An 18,273-nucleotide genomic window follows, 5' to 3' on the forward strand; every position below is an offset into this window, starting at 1 on the left:
CAAACACGCCCTCCATCATCACATCCATTCCCCGTCTGCCTTCCTACCTGTCTGATTTTACAAATTAAACTGTATTTTTTGTGACCCATCAGCAGCCGGTCACATGGCAACCATCCAAAGATGGGGAGCGTCTGATTGGTCGAATCGTCCTGAACAAGAGGATGAAGGACGGGACGGTTCCTGCAGACACAGGAGCCCTGCTGGGCCTCAAGGTGGCGCTGCTGTTTCTCTTATGATCATCCCAGTTGCGTTCAGCGGGTTGCTGATGGGCGCCGGGTTTTTTCAGGTTGTTGGTGGGAAGATGACAGAGTCTGGCCGTCTGTGTGCGTTCATCACCAAAGTGAAGAGAGGAAGTCTGGCAGACACAGTGGGACATCTGAGACCAGGTAAACACAGTTTGTGCTCATAGATCGTCTCTTATTATACGTTAAATGTTGCTTTCTTCAACTTACAGTAAAGTAGTTGCAGTAGATATAAAAAGCTTAACTTACCAGACGTCTGATTGTCCGTTTCCATCAACCTGATTGTTTTATTTTAGTTTCACTTTGTAAAAATATCTTTACTTCTCATATTTTTGGGGTCATTTACATTGGAATATATTACTGGGTTGGATGTCATGTGACAACGCACAGCATGTCAGTCGGTTGCCTTGGCAACGGGCCTGTATGTAGAGTAGACCGACCCGATGTTGGTAGTAACTAGTTACATTTACTTGAGTAACATTTTTTTTTTAAAATCTACTTTTTACTTTTACTTGAGAAATTTTATTGTGAAGTATTTCTGCTCTTAGTTGAGTAAAAATTTCCTACCCAATGAATGAAAAACAAACATGTTTTAACCAAACATTCGCCAGACACAGACCTGCAGTTTTTGTTAAAGTTTCAGAAGATTTTATTGAAAGAAACTAATTTGAAAAATTTCTCTTTTGCCTGATTTAGTAATTTTTTGTTACTTAAATGAATTTTTTTGTCACTGTGGTCAATAAAGTACCAAAATTTCCAATTAACTTTATATTTTTATCCATCTAATATAATTCTAAATCATTAGATAATTGATCATTTCTTGGACAGCTATCATTTGGTAGCTATAGCGGCTGATAGGCTCATTCCAATCCAGTAATAAATATCGACGAGTGTGGCTCGTTTGCTTTTTGCAGTGTGAACTGTAACGTGTTACGTTTTTGATCTCCAGGTGATCAGGTTCTGGAGTGGAATGGCCGGGTTCTTCAGGGCGCCACATTCAACGAGGTCTATGACATCATCATGGAGTCCAAACCAGAACCGCAGGTGGAGCTGGTGGTGTGCCGACCGGTCCGGTGGGTCACACATCCGGTCCAGTCCAAGCTGAAAAAATTAAAAATGTTCACATATTCTGCGTCTGATATCATATCTACCTATGAAATATGTTTCATTGGATGCTAATGCTAACGGATATCTGTTGGTTCTTGCTCAGCAGAGACGTTTCAAGAGCAGCAGACGCCTCCAGTGTTCACCTGGACTCCAGTGAGTTTTTACACAAAGCATAATCCAACACAAGTTTACAGAAAACCACAGCACTTAAATATTTTCCCTCAGAGTACGATGTTAGTGTTTCTGTTTTAGCTCAGTTAAAATTAATCATATTATTAAAATTCAAATATTGATCCTGAAGAAAATGTACATTTTGTAGTAACTCTTACTAATTTGAATTCTTCAAAGAGTTACTGTAGATGGTGATGGAAGGAAAGATCTGATGTAGCAGTCTAAAGCGGGCTCCAGTGGAACTGGTTTTGTTTTTCTGTGCTCAGGTTCCAGTTCCTTCGACTCCCAGAAGGTCGGCCCGTCCATCTCCGTCACCTCTCCCATGAGCCCCAGCGTTCTGTCAGGACAAGTCTCCGTAAGTTCAGCCAACATCTCGCACCTCGGCCCAGAAACCCGTCTGTAAACAGGCATTTCCATGGTGACGTGTATGTGTTTACAGAGTGTAAACAGGCCTCCTCTGGTTCCCAGGATCCAGGTAACATGTAGAGAGTTGGGCTGTAGGTTAGCTTGAGTTTGTTGTTAGCTGTAGAGTTCATCAGTTTAGTGTAAAATAGATGCTTACCTGCAATTTATGAAACAATGTTTCCAAATATGTGTCATTTTTTTTCTGGTGATCGATATGAGAAAACATAAAACATTGCACTGAAGTAAGACTTCAGCATATTTTTCCTCAAAAGTAAAAGTAAAAAGTAACTTAAAGGATTTGGTAAAACTGATCAAAACATCAATTATTTAATATTTAAAACATCATCAGACAGACCAAAATATAAAATTATGTGGAAATGTGGGTATTTAAAATAATAAAATGAAAATAATGTATATAAATAATAATTACAATATAAAGGAAAATTTTCAAAGTAAGTTTTTTTCAATAAAAAACTGATGAAGTTTTAACAAAAACTGCAGGTGTGTGTCTGTATCTGGTGACCTTTTGGTTAAAACTTAAGTTTGTTTTTAATTCAGTGGATAGAAAATCCAGAAATTTTACTGAAATAGGATTAGTGTTGTGTCATAATAAAGTCATTCAGGTAAAAGTGAAAAGTACAATGTATTAATGATAGTTTTTTTGTTAAAAAGTCTTTAAGTAAATGTGACTGGTCGCTGTGATTTTTTTATGAGGGCCGCCCCCTAAGAAATTGGAGCCCTTTATAAAGATTGAACCAGTATGAATGGGTCAGATCTGTTCTCTGTTCTGTTTCTAAAGTTGCTGTATTTAATGTTTGAATACAGATCAAACTGTGGTATGACAAGGTTGGTCATCAGCTGATCGTCACGGTCCTTGGAGCCAAAGAACTTCCTGTTCGGGACGATGGACGACCGCGAAACCCATACGTCAAGATCTACTTCCTGCCGGACAGAAGGTAGAAGAAGAAAAACAAAACTACATTATTTTCACTATTGCTATACTTGATGTTCCTTTCCCTTACAACAGAAACTACATTAAAATTATTGTAAGATTTGTGTTTTTGCAGTGTAGCTTTAAGTCAGCTGTGCTCCAACTTCTTTCCCTTACTGCAAAAATTATTGAGCTCAAAGAACAACTTAAAATATTTGCTTCTTAACTCAATTTTTGGTTAAAACATTTTTTTTTCATCAGAGGGTAGAAAATCCAGAAATTGTACACAAGTAAGAGTAGAAAAACTTCCTAATACAATTACTCAAGTATGAGTGGAAAGTACAACATAGTTACTCAAGCAAATGTACCAAACTCTGATAATAATTAATGCAAATTAAAAAACACTTATCAAAACTAATTGAATTAGGGAAAAAGTCACAACAGAATAAAACTAATGAAAAAAACCCCAAAGCTTTTATTTATTTACACTTGATGTAAATTCTTGTTTCTCATCTTCCCAGCGATAAGAGCAAACGAAGGACGAAGACGGTGAAGAAGTCCCTGGAGCCTCGCTGGAACCAGACCTTCATGTACTCCCCGGTTCACCGGCGCGAGTTCAGGGAGCGGATGCTGGAGCTCACTGTCTGGGACCAGGCCAGGGTCCGAGAGGAGGAGAGCCAGTTCCTGGGAGAGGTGAGCACACCTGCTTAAATCAGTCTGTATCACAGGGGAGCTGGAGCCCCCTAGTGGTCCTCTCGGTATTGCATGTCAACGACCGTTTATTTCCCGTGACGTCACGTTAGCTCAAAGTGCGACGCTTCAGCTAGCTTAGCAAAGGATTTTGTTTAAAAATGATGGATGAATGGGTTAAAACCGGGTCACTCACAAAAAAAACAACTCCATGGATATTTATGTAATCGGAGGAAAGTAAGCCAACACTGCTGGGAGTTTTGATGTGTCGTTCGTTAGCGATTCACTCGATTCTTTTGAACGGCAGAGTGAAGGAGTCCGTTAGTGAGAACTGTTCTTTGTTTTTTACGACTTTGCTAGCTTATAATACTCTGCTCACTACTATTAAATTAGATTAATTAAATACAATGGATAAATGCAGTTGATAGAAATGGGTGGATGACTTTGTATTTATTTTTTGTTTCTGGCAAAGCAACTCAAGTCTGTTTTTATTTTTAATTGCTTCTAAATGACAAGCTGCACATGTTTTGATGCACACAACACTTGGCAGTAAAGAACAACTTGTTTTTGGTTTCTATGTTTGACATTGGAATCCACACTTTAAGAATGTGTAAATAACTCAAAAGACCCTGAGGGGACGTGTTCATGGCTTTTCAAAACAATACGTGCGTTAAGAGACTAATATTTTTATTTTAGGTTGTATATATATTGACATGTTGTGTTATTAAGGGGTAATCTGAGGCTAGGGCGTCCTGACGTGTTTGGTTTGTCTTCAGGTCCTGATAGAGCTGGAATCGGCGCTGCTGGACGATCAGCCTCACTGGTACAAGCTGCAGCTTCATGACGTCTCCTCCGTGCCGCTGCCCAACGCCTCCCCCTACCTGCAGAGGAGGGGACTGCAGACGGAGCCGTCCCAGAGCAGCAGGAGGCTTCAGAGTGAGCGTCACACCGGAAACACACCAATTCTCACTCAATCACGTTATTTTTCTTATGTTATTGCTTCTTATTGATAAATTTGATCAATTTTAGAAATATAGATGTTTATTTTGTGTCGTTATTTCATCATGTCATTTTCTTAACATCTATTTTTTTGTTTGTTTGTTGTTTCACTTCTTATGATGCGTTACCAGATAAAGGTCCTTACTTTAACTCAGGTAATAACACCTGTGTGTGTGACCGTGTGTCTGTGTGAAGTCCTCTGAATTTTGTGTTGCAGTTTTTGTTTCTGCAGCCATAAAATTAGAAACAAACAAAATGGACAATTTGCAATTATGTCCATAGAATTGTTAAAGGGGACCTTTCATGCAAAATTCACATTTTGCACATTTTTATATTTCGATTTTAGTTTCTACTGATTCTGATAACAGCCCAAGCATTTTAAAAAATGAAATATTTTGCCAGTAAGCTAATGTTTTTGGTGTTTAAAAATAAGCTGTTTCAAAACCTTTCTGATGCTAACGTTTTAGTTGCTAGGTAACAACCTGACGAACCCGTCCCTTTACCTAGCAACCCAAAGGAGCTCCAGCACATTTTGTCTGCTGCTTTTACCGCTGTACAATGGCTGCTGGAAGAGACAAGTGTTTTGTTGTTGACTTACCATATAGAAACCACTTCCTTGACTCTTGTTGGTTGTGCAGGAGGCTCCACTTTGACTTTTCAAACATGTACGGTTGTATAATTGCGGATCTGTTTGCAGCCGTTTTCCCGTGCGAGTGGAAACAGCAGCAGCTAATTTGGATATTACACGTAACTGTAATTTTCCTTAAAGAATTATTAGAGATGCTGTCGCAGTCAGTGTTACAGAAGCCTCTGACTGCTACAGCATCCGAGGCATCTATCTAACTGCTGATAGAAGTTTGTTTGCTTTCTGTTTGTGGATGAAGGATTGTTATGATGCATTTGACTCATAAATGGCATTAACAGGTTATATGTGGTTCCTTGTATTGATTCCCCATTAACATTTTCACATCTTGTCACGTTACAAATTTCTATGTATCTTATTGTGATTTTAGGTGACTATCAATACAAAGGAGTGTATCGTTCTCAAGTGAGAGGAAAGAGGCAATGGTTTTTAACAATTTTTGTTACTAAAAAGACACTTTTGACAACCAAACCTCAGGGTTGCATATGTATTCATTCTGCTCCTGAGTTTAACGTTTTTCTATCTGTTGTGCTTCCAGCTGAAGATGACATGTGATCTTCTAAACATCCTTCTTGTTTCTTCCTGTCTCTGTGTGTTTGTAGGATCTCAAAGGATCAGCGACAGCGAGTTTTCAGATTACGACTGTGAAGACGGCATTGGCGTCATTTCAGGTAACCACAACATCCCACAATACAATACAGCCCAATGATATGGAGAAATAAGAGTCAATATTCTCTATATAAATAAAAAAATGCACAAAATAAAATATACATGTCTATAACATAAAATAGAAGTGTTACCTATTAATGTATGATAACACATTACACAAGTAGCACTGTATGTACATATTTTATGGAAAGGGAGCCGTGACCATGAGCAGTAATCCGGAATAATTATTGGTAAAGTGTGATGGCATGTAAGATTTCCTGTTTAAATGTATTCATACATTCATACATTGTTCTGACCAAGTTGACAATAAAAAATAAAAAAAATAAACTTCTGAGACTCAGAAGGTTACTTTAACTCCTGGTTCTTTTATGGAGCTGATTTTCTGTCTGTTAAGTTAGAAATGTAACGTTTTTCTCACAAGTTGTAGTTTGACTAAACGTTTATCTTTAGATCACATAAATGTAGACGAATAAACCATGTTTGTTTCATTGCAGATTACAGACAGAATGGGCGGGACTTCCACAGCTCCACCCTCTCAGTGCCAGAACAGGTGATATCGTCCAATCACTGCTCCCGATCTGAGATGGTGCGCAGGCCACGGTCGCCGAGCCAACCGCCTCCACAAAGGTAAACACTGAGCAAATTGCATGGCAGATAAATTCATTTTAGCTTTTGGAGACTTAATTTTTTGAAAATCTGGATTTTTTTCGCCTCTATGTAGTCCTTATGTTTCCATAGTTCAGAGTGACGGCAGCATACCCGAGGCGGCCATCTTGTTTTAATGTGTTTTACAGCTTCTATTTATTTAGACTCTAAATACGCAAAGACAGACTATACTGTCATTCAATTTTAATTGGACATTTAAAATGTACATATTGAGTAAAATGTCATTGCAGGGCTTCAATAAAAAAAATAAAAAATAAAAAGTACTAATATAAATATATATAATAAAAAGATGACTTAATTTATTCAGGTTAATTCTACCACAGAATATATATATATATATATCTTTTTAATTGAGAACAAAATAATATTTCCAGAATAAAGTCGTAACTTTATGAGAACTTCAGCATGAGAAATAACAAATTAAACATTTTGTGAAGTTATTGATTTTATACATAAGGAAATGTTTCACCTTTTATCACATCAGCATCAGTTTATTATTTGTTTTGAAGAAACAATTTGATTCTCATTAAAAACAATTTTTTCCTTGTAATTTTAAATAAAACTTTTGATAAATGTGAGGCCTTATTCTCCTAATAAAGCAGACATTCTTGATGCCTGGCCCTAATTCTCCAGATTAAATTAAAAACTACTTTTTAAAAAATATTTTCTGTAATTTCTCGTTCAGGAAAGAAACCAAGGTAATAAATTGGTAATATATTGGAAAACCGATTTTATTTTTAAGCCATGTTATTAGATGATTCTATTTGTAGAGTACGAGATTAAAGAGCAAAGAGGTGAGATTTGTTTTGATGAGTTAAAATTGCTACTTTTTGAGGCATAGTGTTTTTGGTTTTTTGAAGATTGCCTTTTATTTTTACCCCAACTTTTCCTCCTCTTCTGTGGCTCGTTACCTCTCTGACTTCTAACCTCTGGTTGCCAGTGGCAACCCTCTGTATCCATTGTACCGGGAGGATGCGGTGCGGCTGCTGCGCGGCTCCAAACTGAGTCGAGCGTACTCTGACGCCTGTCAGTACAGCAGCTTGGACAGGTACCAGAGGGAAACAACACCAGCACACCTGGACTGGAGCTAGAGGAACATGAAGTCCGGTTCCGGCTTAATTAAACTTAATTTAGAATGAGAAAACTTTAATTAATAAATCAGTGTTGAAGTTGTGGAAGAGCTGCAGTTGGATCATTGATGCAATACTGAACTGGACATCATGTCAATTGGCGCGCCCATTGCTGTGCTTTGAGTCAGGAAAATCTGTGGTTGGAAAAATGACACAAAAACGCAAATAACATCAAAAACCGACGCCATTTTTATTTAACACAACAATAACTAGATAACAAAGGTCCAATTTCAGTGGTCAGGAAGATGTTTTAATTTGATACACTTGAACGTGATCGTTTTTGGGTTTAGAGAAAAGTCGAATGAGAGAGGAAGAAAATCAAAGCAGAATACAAATTGTTTTCAGTTGCTCTTCCCATGTTTTTCAGCATTATTTTCCCTTGCTGTGTAAATCACTGCAGCTGATATAAAAGTTCAATAAACGACAAAAACTGGAGTAATTGCTTCCTTTGTAGATTGTTGCAATATTCATAACAATCATCCAATAGTATGAAATTTTATAGTTTAATAGCCATACTTTGTTAAATTTGAACAAACTTTGGCATCAGTAAAGATGTGAAATTTAATTATTGACCAACATTGAAGAGAAATTAGCTCGGTCCTCTCTTGCATTGTGACAGAGCTGATAGAAACCAAACAGTTTATAGACTTATGTCAATAAAACAAACCAACTTTCTAAGCTTTAACTGAAGACATGTTTTATAGAAATCTGCTAAGAAATAAAGGCGCTACGAACATTTTTCTAACAGATTTTGCACCATTATTATGACTCACTGCACAATAATGTCGCCTGCAGGAGTGTCACTAGCATTAGCGGCCAGTAGGTGCTGTCCGATCCAGTATGATGTGCTGATGTGTTGGACCATGAAAAGCAGAAACGGGTCTGAACTGGATGCAATGCACTTTAGTCCTGATGTTAGAGCTGATCTATGTTCAGGTTTTAGTTGGGAATAACTTCGTCTCACTGTTTGTTCCTGAACTCGGTTCTGGTTATAGTTCTATAATTTCACACCTTTGGCTTAGCATTAGCCTCCCTTAATGTTGTAGCACCACTTTCCTTCTGTCTTTGCTGCTTTTGATACGTTAGTAGTAGAAGTTGTGGACATTTTGGTGTTTAGTTTGTGCTGAGCATCTGGATTCAGTTCTTCCTCCTCTGTATTCAGGCGACACCTGAGGAGAATGTCTACCGCCAACTCTCTCGATTCCTACGACAGGTACCGCTGCAGTAGCTAGTTGTAGTACCAGCAGAAACAGTAGTTACATTTTAAAGAGTAAACATAACTATTGATATGCTTCTCTGCATGTAAGATACTTTAATGGTCCACAACAAACCTGGACAAACCATATAATGAATGGGAGTTGTGAGGAGTACAGGTAAGCTCTGCTAGTTGCTAATTTATAGGTGTCTCTCTGTAGATTCAGTAATTTAATTCAAAAAAAGAAACTCGTATGTTACATAGATTCACAGGGCCGGATTTACAAGGATGTGGGGTCCGGAGCTGGAGCCAGCTTGGTGCCCTGTCCATTAAAGAAAATGTATTTTACTAAAGCAAATTAAAGTATATTCATAGATAGTCGCCTTAATGGAAGGTACTGATCGATTTTTCCCAAAGAAATTGACTATAACTTTATAATTTTCAAATGCAGGAATACTGTCTATGATCATAAAAATCCCAAAATTTTGATGCACCTCAACTAATTTGGGCATATATGTTTTATATAAAGTGTAATATTTTCAAAATATGGATTCATTTAAAAAATTTAAAAAAATTTGCACGTCCCCCAAAAATTGGAGCCCAGTAAGCACTTTCTAAAGTGTGACCTAATAGATATATTACATTCAGAGTGATTTATTTCAAGTGCTTAAACCACTAAATGTCACTGCTTGAGAAGTTTGTTTGTTCATCAAACGCTGTATCTAAAAATATTAAACGAAAGTTTAGTGGAAGGAAAAATGTTTATCATTAAGAGGTGCGCAAGTAACAAGGATGAACCAAACCTGGAATAAAGCTAAGTCATTTTATGAGTTTGGGGAAGATTCACAAGCTGTAGATGGAGTCGGAGAGTGAAATAAAGTTAGAATTTTATCACAATATTTTATGTTATTACTATAACAATAAACATTATTGTTCTCTAAAAATGTTCTCATTTGAAACAGAATTCAGCTTGCTGTTGTTTGAGAGAAACTGAACTTTGGGTTTTTATTAGATGTGAGTGAAAAAATGCCACAATTGTAGCAATAAATCACTCTGTGTGTAATAACTCAAAATAATGCACGAGTGTCGGTTTTTGAATTGAATTAATGAAAGAATTAATTGAGATGCAGCCATAGTGTAGAAAGGTGTTGAGTGTTTGACGTTGTTCTGTTCCGCAGTCAGGACTTCATCCCAGACTTTCCCTATGAGCCAGAAGCTTATGATGAGGAGCTGCTGAGGTAAACAGACCAGTTACAGACTGGAGATCACCCAGTTAGCTGTAGATCTAGTGAAAGAGGTTTGGAAAGTGCTTCTTTTCTGTGTAAAATCCTTCAAAGTGCTTCAGATGCAATCTAACGATTTGATTAAAAGCCTAAATTTATAGTTGAATCCAGAAATTTTTAAATAATAAAAAGACACCTAAATATTTTTTTAAATTACAATCTATAGTTAAAAAACAATAAAGATTTAATCTGGTTAAACCTTCCTTGTTTTGGGTCAGTTAGAATCACCAAAATTATAAATTTTTGCTAAATGCTAGAACGTTTTTCATAATAACTTTTTCAGGGTGGAAACATGTATAAAGAGACATTTCAAACCATAAAATTTTAAACATAAAATCGCGAATTGAAACTGTCTTCTTTAATTAATTTGTTAGGTTTTTATCTCCAAAGTGTGCGGCTGGAAAAGTTTGGAACCTTATCTTGAAAATGTTTGAGAAGTTCTTGAATTTTACTGAACAAACCCAGAGAATAGATTGAAAATACCCACTGAATCTTTGTCATCTTTGACTTCTTATCTTCCTTCTGGGATCTCTGAGCTCTTCTTCTCTGGAATCCCGACTTTTATGTCCTTCAGTTTTAGTTAAAAACTTTCATTTTTCACTTCTTACCTGTTCTGGTTTTTGTTGAAACTTCCTGGGAAACATGGTGCCAAACATATTTCCTCTCCTACAAAACAAGGCCTTTTACTTTCGAGATCCACAGGTGACCAGAGTGATGTCCACTCCGTGTGACTAACCCATCCCCCAGGTGCAGCGGTTGTCATGGTGACAATAGTTGACAGTTGTCATGGTGATACGCAGGTTCAGCAGGGGGATGGACCGGAAGGATTATTACAGCCGCTCTCGCTCAGCCGACCAGCGAGCGATGGCCGACCGACCCGTCTACGCGCGGTCGCACTCGACTGACCGTGCTGACTCCTCCTACCTTAGGTCTGGTCGCTCCGCCCCTCCTTCACCTGCACTGATCAGGTGACCCGCTGCTGACCAATCAGGAGGCAGCTCAGTCTCTACGGTGTTTGCCAAGTGTCGTTTGGAGCATGAAGTCCAACTCTTTATTTTTTTACTAATCAGCCATTTTAACCCTTTTTGTTTTTGTTGCATGTTTGGCAGCCTGACTTGTTGTTTGTTGCCTTTTGTCTGTTTGATTTGTTGTTTTGATTTGATCGTTATGTTGCAGCCGTGCACGTATGCAACCCGGAGAGAAAACATTTAATTTATCGTCTGCCTGCTTGGCTTTCCTGCGACCTGCTGTTGAATCCTCTAACACACACAAACACCAAGTAACTGTCCTCAAATTAAAGACATACATTAAAATATACATTTATTTGAAGGATTTGAAGGATTTGCTGAGAAAATCCCAAATCTACTGTGTGTGTGTATATATATATATATACACACACATATAAAACACTGTAAATAAATACAGTCTTTTACTGTATTTATTTACAGTAAAAGACACTTTTGTTCTCCCTAAAGTCCTAGTTTTAGCTTTACTCTGTTAAACCCATAAAAGGAATGCTGTATTACTGCACTCATATGCTATTTTCTTATTTTAAAAATTATTTAAAAATATTGCATAAATAAAGTTTAAGCGGTTCAATTAAAAATTTTAACAATTGTCCCAATTTTTATAGCTAGTTAATTGATTAATCATCAGAACAAAGATTAATCACTAGAATAATCTAAAGTAATCATTAGTTGCAGCCCTAATTTTAATTATTGGTGTTGTGTTTAATTGATGCATGGTTCCTAATCAGACATTGACGTTTGACCTTTCTTCCTTATGTCTGATTGTAGTTTATTTTCTCGATACTCCATTGCCTTATTTATTTATTTATTTATTCTTTTTCTTTTTTTTAAAACAGGGCTAACGCTCGGGTCGGATCCAACATGACGAGTCCCACCGGATCGGCGGTCTGTCCTCGCCGTGGACGTCAGCTTCCTGTTGTCCCGCCAAAAGGACCTCTAGACCGAAGTACGTTTTCTGGAAAACAGCTGATCTTATTACCAATCGGCTAATAATAATCAATATTATCCTCATTCAAGATGTTTCTTTACTGCATTTAATTTTTATTTAGTTAATTTATGTAGCATCAGTTCACCCACATTGAGACACTTTATAAAACATTCAAATTTATATCCAGAGGTGTATAATCACATTCAATCAACCCAGTACAATGTAGTATATATAGACTCAAATTACATTACATGCTTTATTTTAAATTTTTTTTCTATTTAATTTCTGGGGAAATCAAAATTTATCCCCTCTAACAGAAACAGAGACATTTCTGATTGGTTCTAATCTTTAGGGAGGTTTTATTTTTGGTTCATGTCAAATTTGTTAAAAAATTACATTTTATAACAAGTTTTGCCAAAATGCTGTAAAAAAAAAACAAGAGACAAACCAAGACACAAGATAAATATTTAAACCCTCATAAAATATAATTTATGCAAAATTCTAAAAGAGAAATCAGAATCTACATTTTCTTAAAAACTGAAAAATAATGTTTTAGAAAAACTATTAAGAAACTGATTATTAATCAAAAGCTTTGGCCCTCAACATGTTACAGTAGGGAACACAAGTGAATGATCGAGTTTGAGGTTAAATAAATGTTTTGGTGCAATGAAAATAAAGTACATTTATTGTTTTACTGCTTCTAAATGAGCCGTTTTATCTGATTTCTCCTTATTTCTGGTGCTAATTGAATACATATAGAAATGCTTCAAGTACTTGTTTCCACCTGTATTACTTTATTTGGCCATTGGACCTGTAAATTAATTTTAAAATCTCATTGACATGAATGACCTGGACAAAAAAAAAGCACCATAAAACGTACTTTAAAATCATCAAACTATAAATAAAAATAAAAAAACTGTATTGATTCACCTTTTATAAATTGATTTTTTTTTCTGCAGCTGATCTTGCTGAATAGAGTTTAGCAGTCTAACGCTGAGTTGTTTCTTTCAGATGGAGAACCTTTTGACTGTGTTCAGACAGGTAGTGACTATTGAGTGTCGTCCACCTGGTTAGAAATAGAGACATTCTCTGCATGTGTTAGGTCTTTAAGAAGAGCGTTGTAGCTGTAGTTGTAGCTGTAATTGTTGATAATTGTTGATAAATGATAAAAATGATGGAACAGATTGAGACGTGTGTGTGTGTGAAAACACTCGTGGACGTCACTGTGGGGTTGATCAGGGCTTTGTGGGAAGTCGTAGCTGCGTTGTAATGCAGGTGTGTCAGGGGTTTACCTGCATTGAATGTCTGAGTGTTCATTTGGTTGCTTCGCCTTTATGAAGCAACCAAAACCTTCATAAAGGTGACATATTATGCAAAATTCTGATTTTGCATGTTATTGGACTTCTGTTTGGGTTTCAGCTGCTTCTAAAAAGTTCAAGAGTAAAAACAAAAACCACCAAACCAGTTTTTGGCAATGACTGTGCCGTTACCTAGCAACCTCAGTGGAGTTCCGCCCGTTACCTAGCAACCCAACAGAGCTCCGGGATGTTTGGTCAACTGTTTGTAAGGCTGTGTGGGCTGTACAATGACTGCTGTTGTTGACTTACCATCCAGACACCTCTTACTGGACTGCATTCTTGTTGGTTGTGCAGGAGGCTCCACTTATGCTTTTCAAGGATGTACAGCTGTGTAATTGCACATCTGTTTGCAGCCATTTTCCCTCAGCTCAAAATAGGCACAACAGACCAGATTAAAATCTCATTATCTAGGAATGATTTTGTGCAGAAATACTAAAGGACATATTTTGTACAGGCCTCAGATCTTTACTAACTTGTTCAAAGAAGCATAGTAGATCACCTTTAATCAATGAAGTTGATTCTCAGACTTGTGGGAATTCAGTGGAAAGGATCTGGAGTCATTTTCTTCTTCTGCTACCTGTTCAGCTCGATGCCTCCTCTTTGTGTTTTACCTACAGTAGTGATGTGATTGGTCATGTGATTGGTCATGTGACTGGTTAGCCTCTGAAGATGGTCATGCCGTCATTAATCCTCTCATTGTTTCTGATCATCTTCTTGTTTCCTCTTTCTTTTAACTGAACTGCTGGTCATCAGTTTTGGCCCCTCCAACTGCAGGAGCATCAACATCCACAGCCCCACCCACATCCCCTCATGAAGCCCCGCCCCCCATACAGAAACATGCTGCTCCTCTAGTCAATCACCAAACTCCTCCAATGATACGAATTCAGGGACCACCAGCTCATCCACCTCCATCCACCCCTATTCATCCTCCACCTGTATGTGCTCCTGTTCCTACATCTGCACCCATTCCCCCACCTGTGCGCACTCCTGTACCTACATCTACACCCATTCCCCCACCTGTACGTGCACCAGTGCCTACATCTGCACCCGTTCCCCCACCTGTACGTGCTTCTGTGCCTGCACCCACCCCTGGTCCCCCACCCACACCTGTACCTCCCGCTGCACCCACAGTCACACCAACACCTATAGCTGCCCCCGTTTCCGTCCCAACACCTGCACCTACCCCGGTCCCGCCTCCTGCTCCTGTTCAGCCCCCTCACCCTGTTGTACAACCACAGCCGCCTCCTCAATCCACCTTACCTCCAGCGCCATCCCCAGCCCCTTCACCAGCACCCTCACCAGCTCCACCCCCTCAGACTCCAGGTGTGTATTTCTGTGGGCTGGTAGCCTGATATTGCATCTACAGTGTATCACCTAATTGCTTTGAGGCGCCATGACAGACGTTTGGAGTACTTAAAGGAGCAACTGCCATTGTTTTTGCCAATATAGCCTTACTTTTATTTCCTCAATTCAAGCTGATTTGTCTGTCGAAGTAGCACGTCTAATTGGGGCTCTTAGGCTAGTTGGCAGTATTTACAACAATTGGACATTGCTAGCTTAGAAACCGACTCATAGCTTTTCCCTCATGTGCCTAAATTTCTGCCACATCCTTTAAACTAATGTCATAAAAAACTTTTCCACTTACACTGGAGTGTAAGAAAACGTACAAGCCTAGTTGCAGGGTTTCCCCCAGTGTATTATAAGCCTGGCGGGCTACCAGGCTTTATTTTCCCCTCGTCAGGCTAAGCATAGTTTGTTTTAAATAGGTTGTTTTATACACCAGTATCTGTGAGAATAAAGATGGATTAAGCTAGGGTTTATAGTTGATGCATTGAATTGGGTGCGAACCAGTAGCGGCGTATCTGAACCTGCATGTTAGCTTCACACGCTATTATTTTAAATTGCAATGTCTATTTGTCCGCCTCTGATTTTTTAAACTTTTATACAGAAACACAGAATGTCCTAGCGCCTCTACCACTTGGCTTAGCAAGTTTTCTAGGGGAAACCCTGAAATGCTTACTAGTCTTTTTTTCTCATTAAAAGACGTTCAACAAAACGACAAATTCGGTTGGTTCTTGTCTGCAGCACTTTACAATAATTCTTACAGTGAAATCACTAAACATAAGCAATATTTAGGGACCAACTGCCTGTTTTTGATTCAATTTACAGGCCTTATCATGCAGATAGATTGTTTTGACATCCATCATGGTAGAGCAGGCTATTTTCTGAAAAGCGTGAGGTCACATGCGAAGGGTCAATTTAGGAGTTTAGTGCTAGAATATTCCACATTCCTCACATCCAATTCTATTCATTCATTTAATGCTTCATTTATTCATGTGTTCATGTTCGTTACATCATCACATCCCGTCTGCATGTATCAGACCCAGAGAGACGCTCAGCTACACCTGGCGGCACCAGAAAAGGCAAGTCCACTCAGGGTGGTCTGATGATGAGTTCAGGTGATCCCTGAGCTTGTAAACCGAAGCTTTGGGTTGTTGTTGACGACGAAGAGGGGGTCACCTGAATGATGTCATTGTCACAGTGGGTTTGACCAATCACTGTCTCTTTCTGCATGATGCAGAGGTAACATGGGAGGACCAACAGAGGAAAACACCCAATGGTACGGCAGCACCCTCTAGTGTTTAGTTTGTACTCACTGCAGTCTGGAGAGGGTATGGTTTGCTTTAGTTCCTATCCCTTTAATTGTTAGTAACCTTTCAGGTAAAGACCCGGCAGCCAGAATTAGCTTGTTACCATTATTGTCATAAAAACATTGTGAATATTACCTTTTTAAACAATTGATTATTTTTTGTTGTATTAGTGGCTTGTAGCTAAACACAACTCAAAATACGATTTTTATGACAATAACAAGAGATGAAAAGCTGAGCTCTGAAGTTCACCGTAAATATATTTATAGTAACTGCTGATAATGCCCAGCTCTCTCATTTCATAAACAATTTGTCCTGATCAATTTGTTTGATTGTTGTTCATTGATTGTTGTCATTTGAAGGAGACGTGTTGCCAGCGAGTGGAGAAGGTAAAGAGACGTTGGTTCTTTGTTCTTTGTAGTTTAGATTTGAGCTGCTTCAGAGTTTTCTAGTGGTTTTTATTGGTTTTCATCTCTGGTCTGAAAGACAAGGAAAAACTGAAAGTAGTCGTCCTTTTTACTTTGTTTTTGAAAATGTTTGACCCCTGATAATTTCGCCCTGTTTTCTTTGGTAGAAACATAGACCAGTAATGGACACCGCTAGCTAAAAAGTTAGCTGTGCTAACCCTAACCACTAATCAACATTAGATCGATTAGCGCTAATGTGCTACTTATCAACATGGTATTTAGTTGAAGCTAATGCTGTAGGGCTAATTTAAACCATGTTGACACCCCACCATGTATCAATGACACAACATATCAACTATGCAGGTATCAACATGGTTATGCTTCTTTTGAACAGACCTTTCACTCATGATTTCAGTTTTATAGTTGTTGAGTTTTGCTAACTCTGTTGCTAAATTTGCCTTATTGACCACAGAGAAGCTTTGGTCAGAAAGTACACAGGCCCTCAGCGCATTTTAAACATTTTACTGTGGAACAGCAATGCATTCTGGGTACAGAATAATCATGAGAAAATATATACACACACATATATGATATATATATATATATATATATATATATATATATATGTATATATATATATATGATCTTTGTTCGCTTCAAGTAGCATGAATAGCATGAATTTAAGCGTCTTAACTACTTAAAAAAATATTAACAGTCAATAACTAAAATTTCAACATGGAGGTTTATTCAACTAAAAGTTTAAAAAAGAACATTAGAGAAGATTAGGGGAAGCTTAATGCACTAATAGTTTTCAAAGCTAGCAAAAACACTGAGCTAAAAATTTGCTGCGCTGTTGGCGCACGAGAAGAAGTGTTTCCAGCACTGCATGAAAGCATAATCTGAATTCAAAAACAGCTTCATGGTAACATCCCTGTCCATAGAGATGAACCTGGACATCACTGTTTTAAATTAAACTGTGCTACTTCACAATAAGACCCCAGGATGACATTTTGTGTCACATTTTTTATTTTTATTTGAAACTGATCCTCCTCTTGTGTCTCTGCAGGTGTGATGAAGGACCCCACTAAGGTAAAATGCTAACCCACAGCAATCCAAACCAACTGCTTGTGATGACAGGGCCTCACTCACCCGTTTGCTTGTGTTCTGTCTTCAGATGAGGGACAGTCTGTCCTTTAAATCGTCAGACAGCGACGTCAGCGATGTGTCTGCCATGTCCAACGCGTCTGAAACCAGAACCGCCCTCAAGATCAGGTGAGAAGCCAGGAACCAGCCTCTCAGTATTAACGTTTTTAAGAAATTTGCCTCTTTTTGTCATCTTACAACACAATCAATGCACTTTATTAGGTTATGGATTTCACATTATTTTACAAATTACCGATAAATATGAACATGTTGATGCAAATTTACAGTTAGCCACTTTTAATCTTTCAAATTAAATGCAACCTTCAACGTTTGACCTGTGAGCAAAAACTGTCACTAAAATTGTCAGAAAATACATTAAAGGTTGTGAATGTGTAGGTACATGAAAAATTGTGGACAAAAAAGCTTAAATGGTTGGTTATATGAAAAAATTGCAGAATGCACCAATTTTTTCAAAACCTGATTAACTGATTAATAATCAGAGTAACCAATTAAAAAATAATTGTTAGTTGCGGCCCTGATCGATAGAACATTTAACTTCCATCTCAGATCTGTCGTCTTTTCATTTTTTATTGCCTGCTTTATGTATATTAAGTTTTGCTTTATTTATGT

General features: G+C 37.9%; 1 protein-coding gene across 16 annotated transcripts in view; it reads left to right on the forward strand.

The window, feature by feature from the left end:
* Window positions 1-18,273, forward strand: part of LOC129353236 (regulating synaptic membrane exocytosis protein 2-like) — a 41,840-nt gene that overhangs the window by 16,874 nt on the left and 6,693 nt on the right. For 5 of the 16 annotated variants that reach the window (XM_055022483.1, XM_055022495.1, XM_055022491.1 and 2 more), the window contains 24 exons: window positions 93-212; window positions 287-386; window positions 1,192-1,315; window positions 1,453-1,502; window positions 1,787-1,875; window positions 1,960-1,995; window positions 2,751-2,881; window positions 3,378-3,549; window positions 4,323-4,482; window positions 4,677-4,700; window positions 5,791-5,859; window positions 6,352-6,484; window positions 7,464-7,571; window positions 8,816-8,866; window positions 8,961-9,026; window positions 10,027-10,086; window positions 11,996-12,105; window positions 13,099-13,128; window positions 14,199-14,768; window positions 15,827-15,868; window positions 16,027-16,065; window positions 16,456-16,482; window positions 17,567-17,589; window positions 17,675-17,772. In XM_055022483.1, the coding sequence (XP_054878458.1) occupies window positions 93-212; window positions 287-386; window positions 1,192-1,315; window positions 1,453-1,502; window positions 1,787-1,875; window positions 1,960-1,995; window positions 2,751-2,881; window positions 3,378-3,549; window positions 4,323-4,482; window positions 4,677-4,700; window positions 5,791-5,859; window positions 6,352-6,484; window positions 7,464-7,571; window positions 8,816-8,866; window positions 8,961-9,026; window positions 10,027-10,086; window positions 11,996-12,105; window positions 13,099-13,128; window positions 14,199-14,768; window positions 15,827-15,868; window positions 16,027-16,065; window positions 16,456-16,482; window positions 17,567-17,589; window positions 17,675-17,772 (2,432 nt within the window). Of the gene's footprint in view, window positions 1-92; window positions 213-286; window positions 387-1,191; window positions 1,316-1,452; window positions 1,503-1,786; window positions 1,876-1,959; window positions 1,996-2,750; window positions 2,882-3,377; window positions 3,550-4,322; window positions 4,483-4,676; window positions 4,701-5,790; window positions 5,860-6,351; window positions 6,485-7,463; window positions 7,572-8,815; window positions 8,867-8,960; window positions 9,027-10,026; window positions 10,087-10,931; window positions 11,100-11,995; window positions 12,106-13,098; window positions 13,129-14,198; window positions 14,769-15,826; window positions 15,869-16,026; window positions 16,066-16,455; window positions 16,483-17,566; window positions 17,590-17,674; window positions 17,773-18,273 lie in introns of all 16 variants that reach the window. The other 11 variants (XM_055022484.1, XM_055022485.1, XM_055022487.1 and 8 more) reach the window with 11 other exon arrangements.

Source organism: Poeciliopsis prolifica, unplaced genomic scaffold (assembly GCF_027474105.1).
Source record: "Poeciliopsis prolifica strain line A6 unplaced genomic scaffold, Auburn_PproV2 SCAFFOLD087, whole genome shotgun sequence".
Lineage (NCBI taxonomy): Eukaryota > Metazoa > Chordata > Actinopteri > Cyprinodontiformes > Poeciliidae > Poeciliopsis > Poeciliopsis prolifica.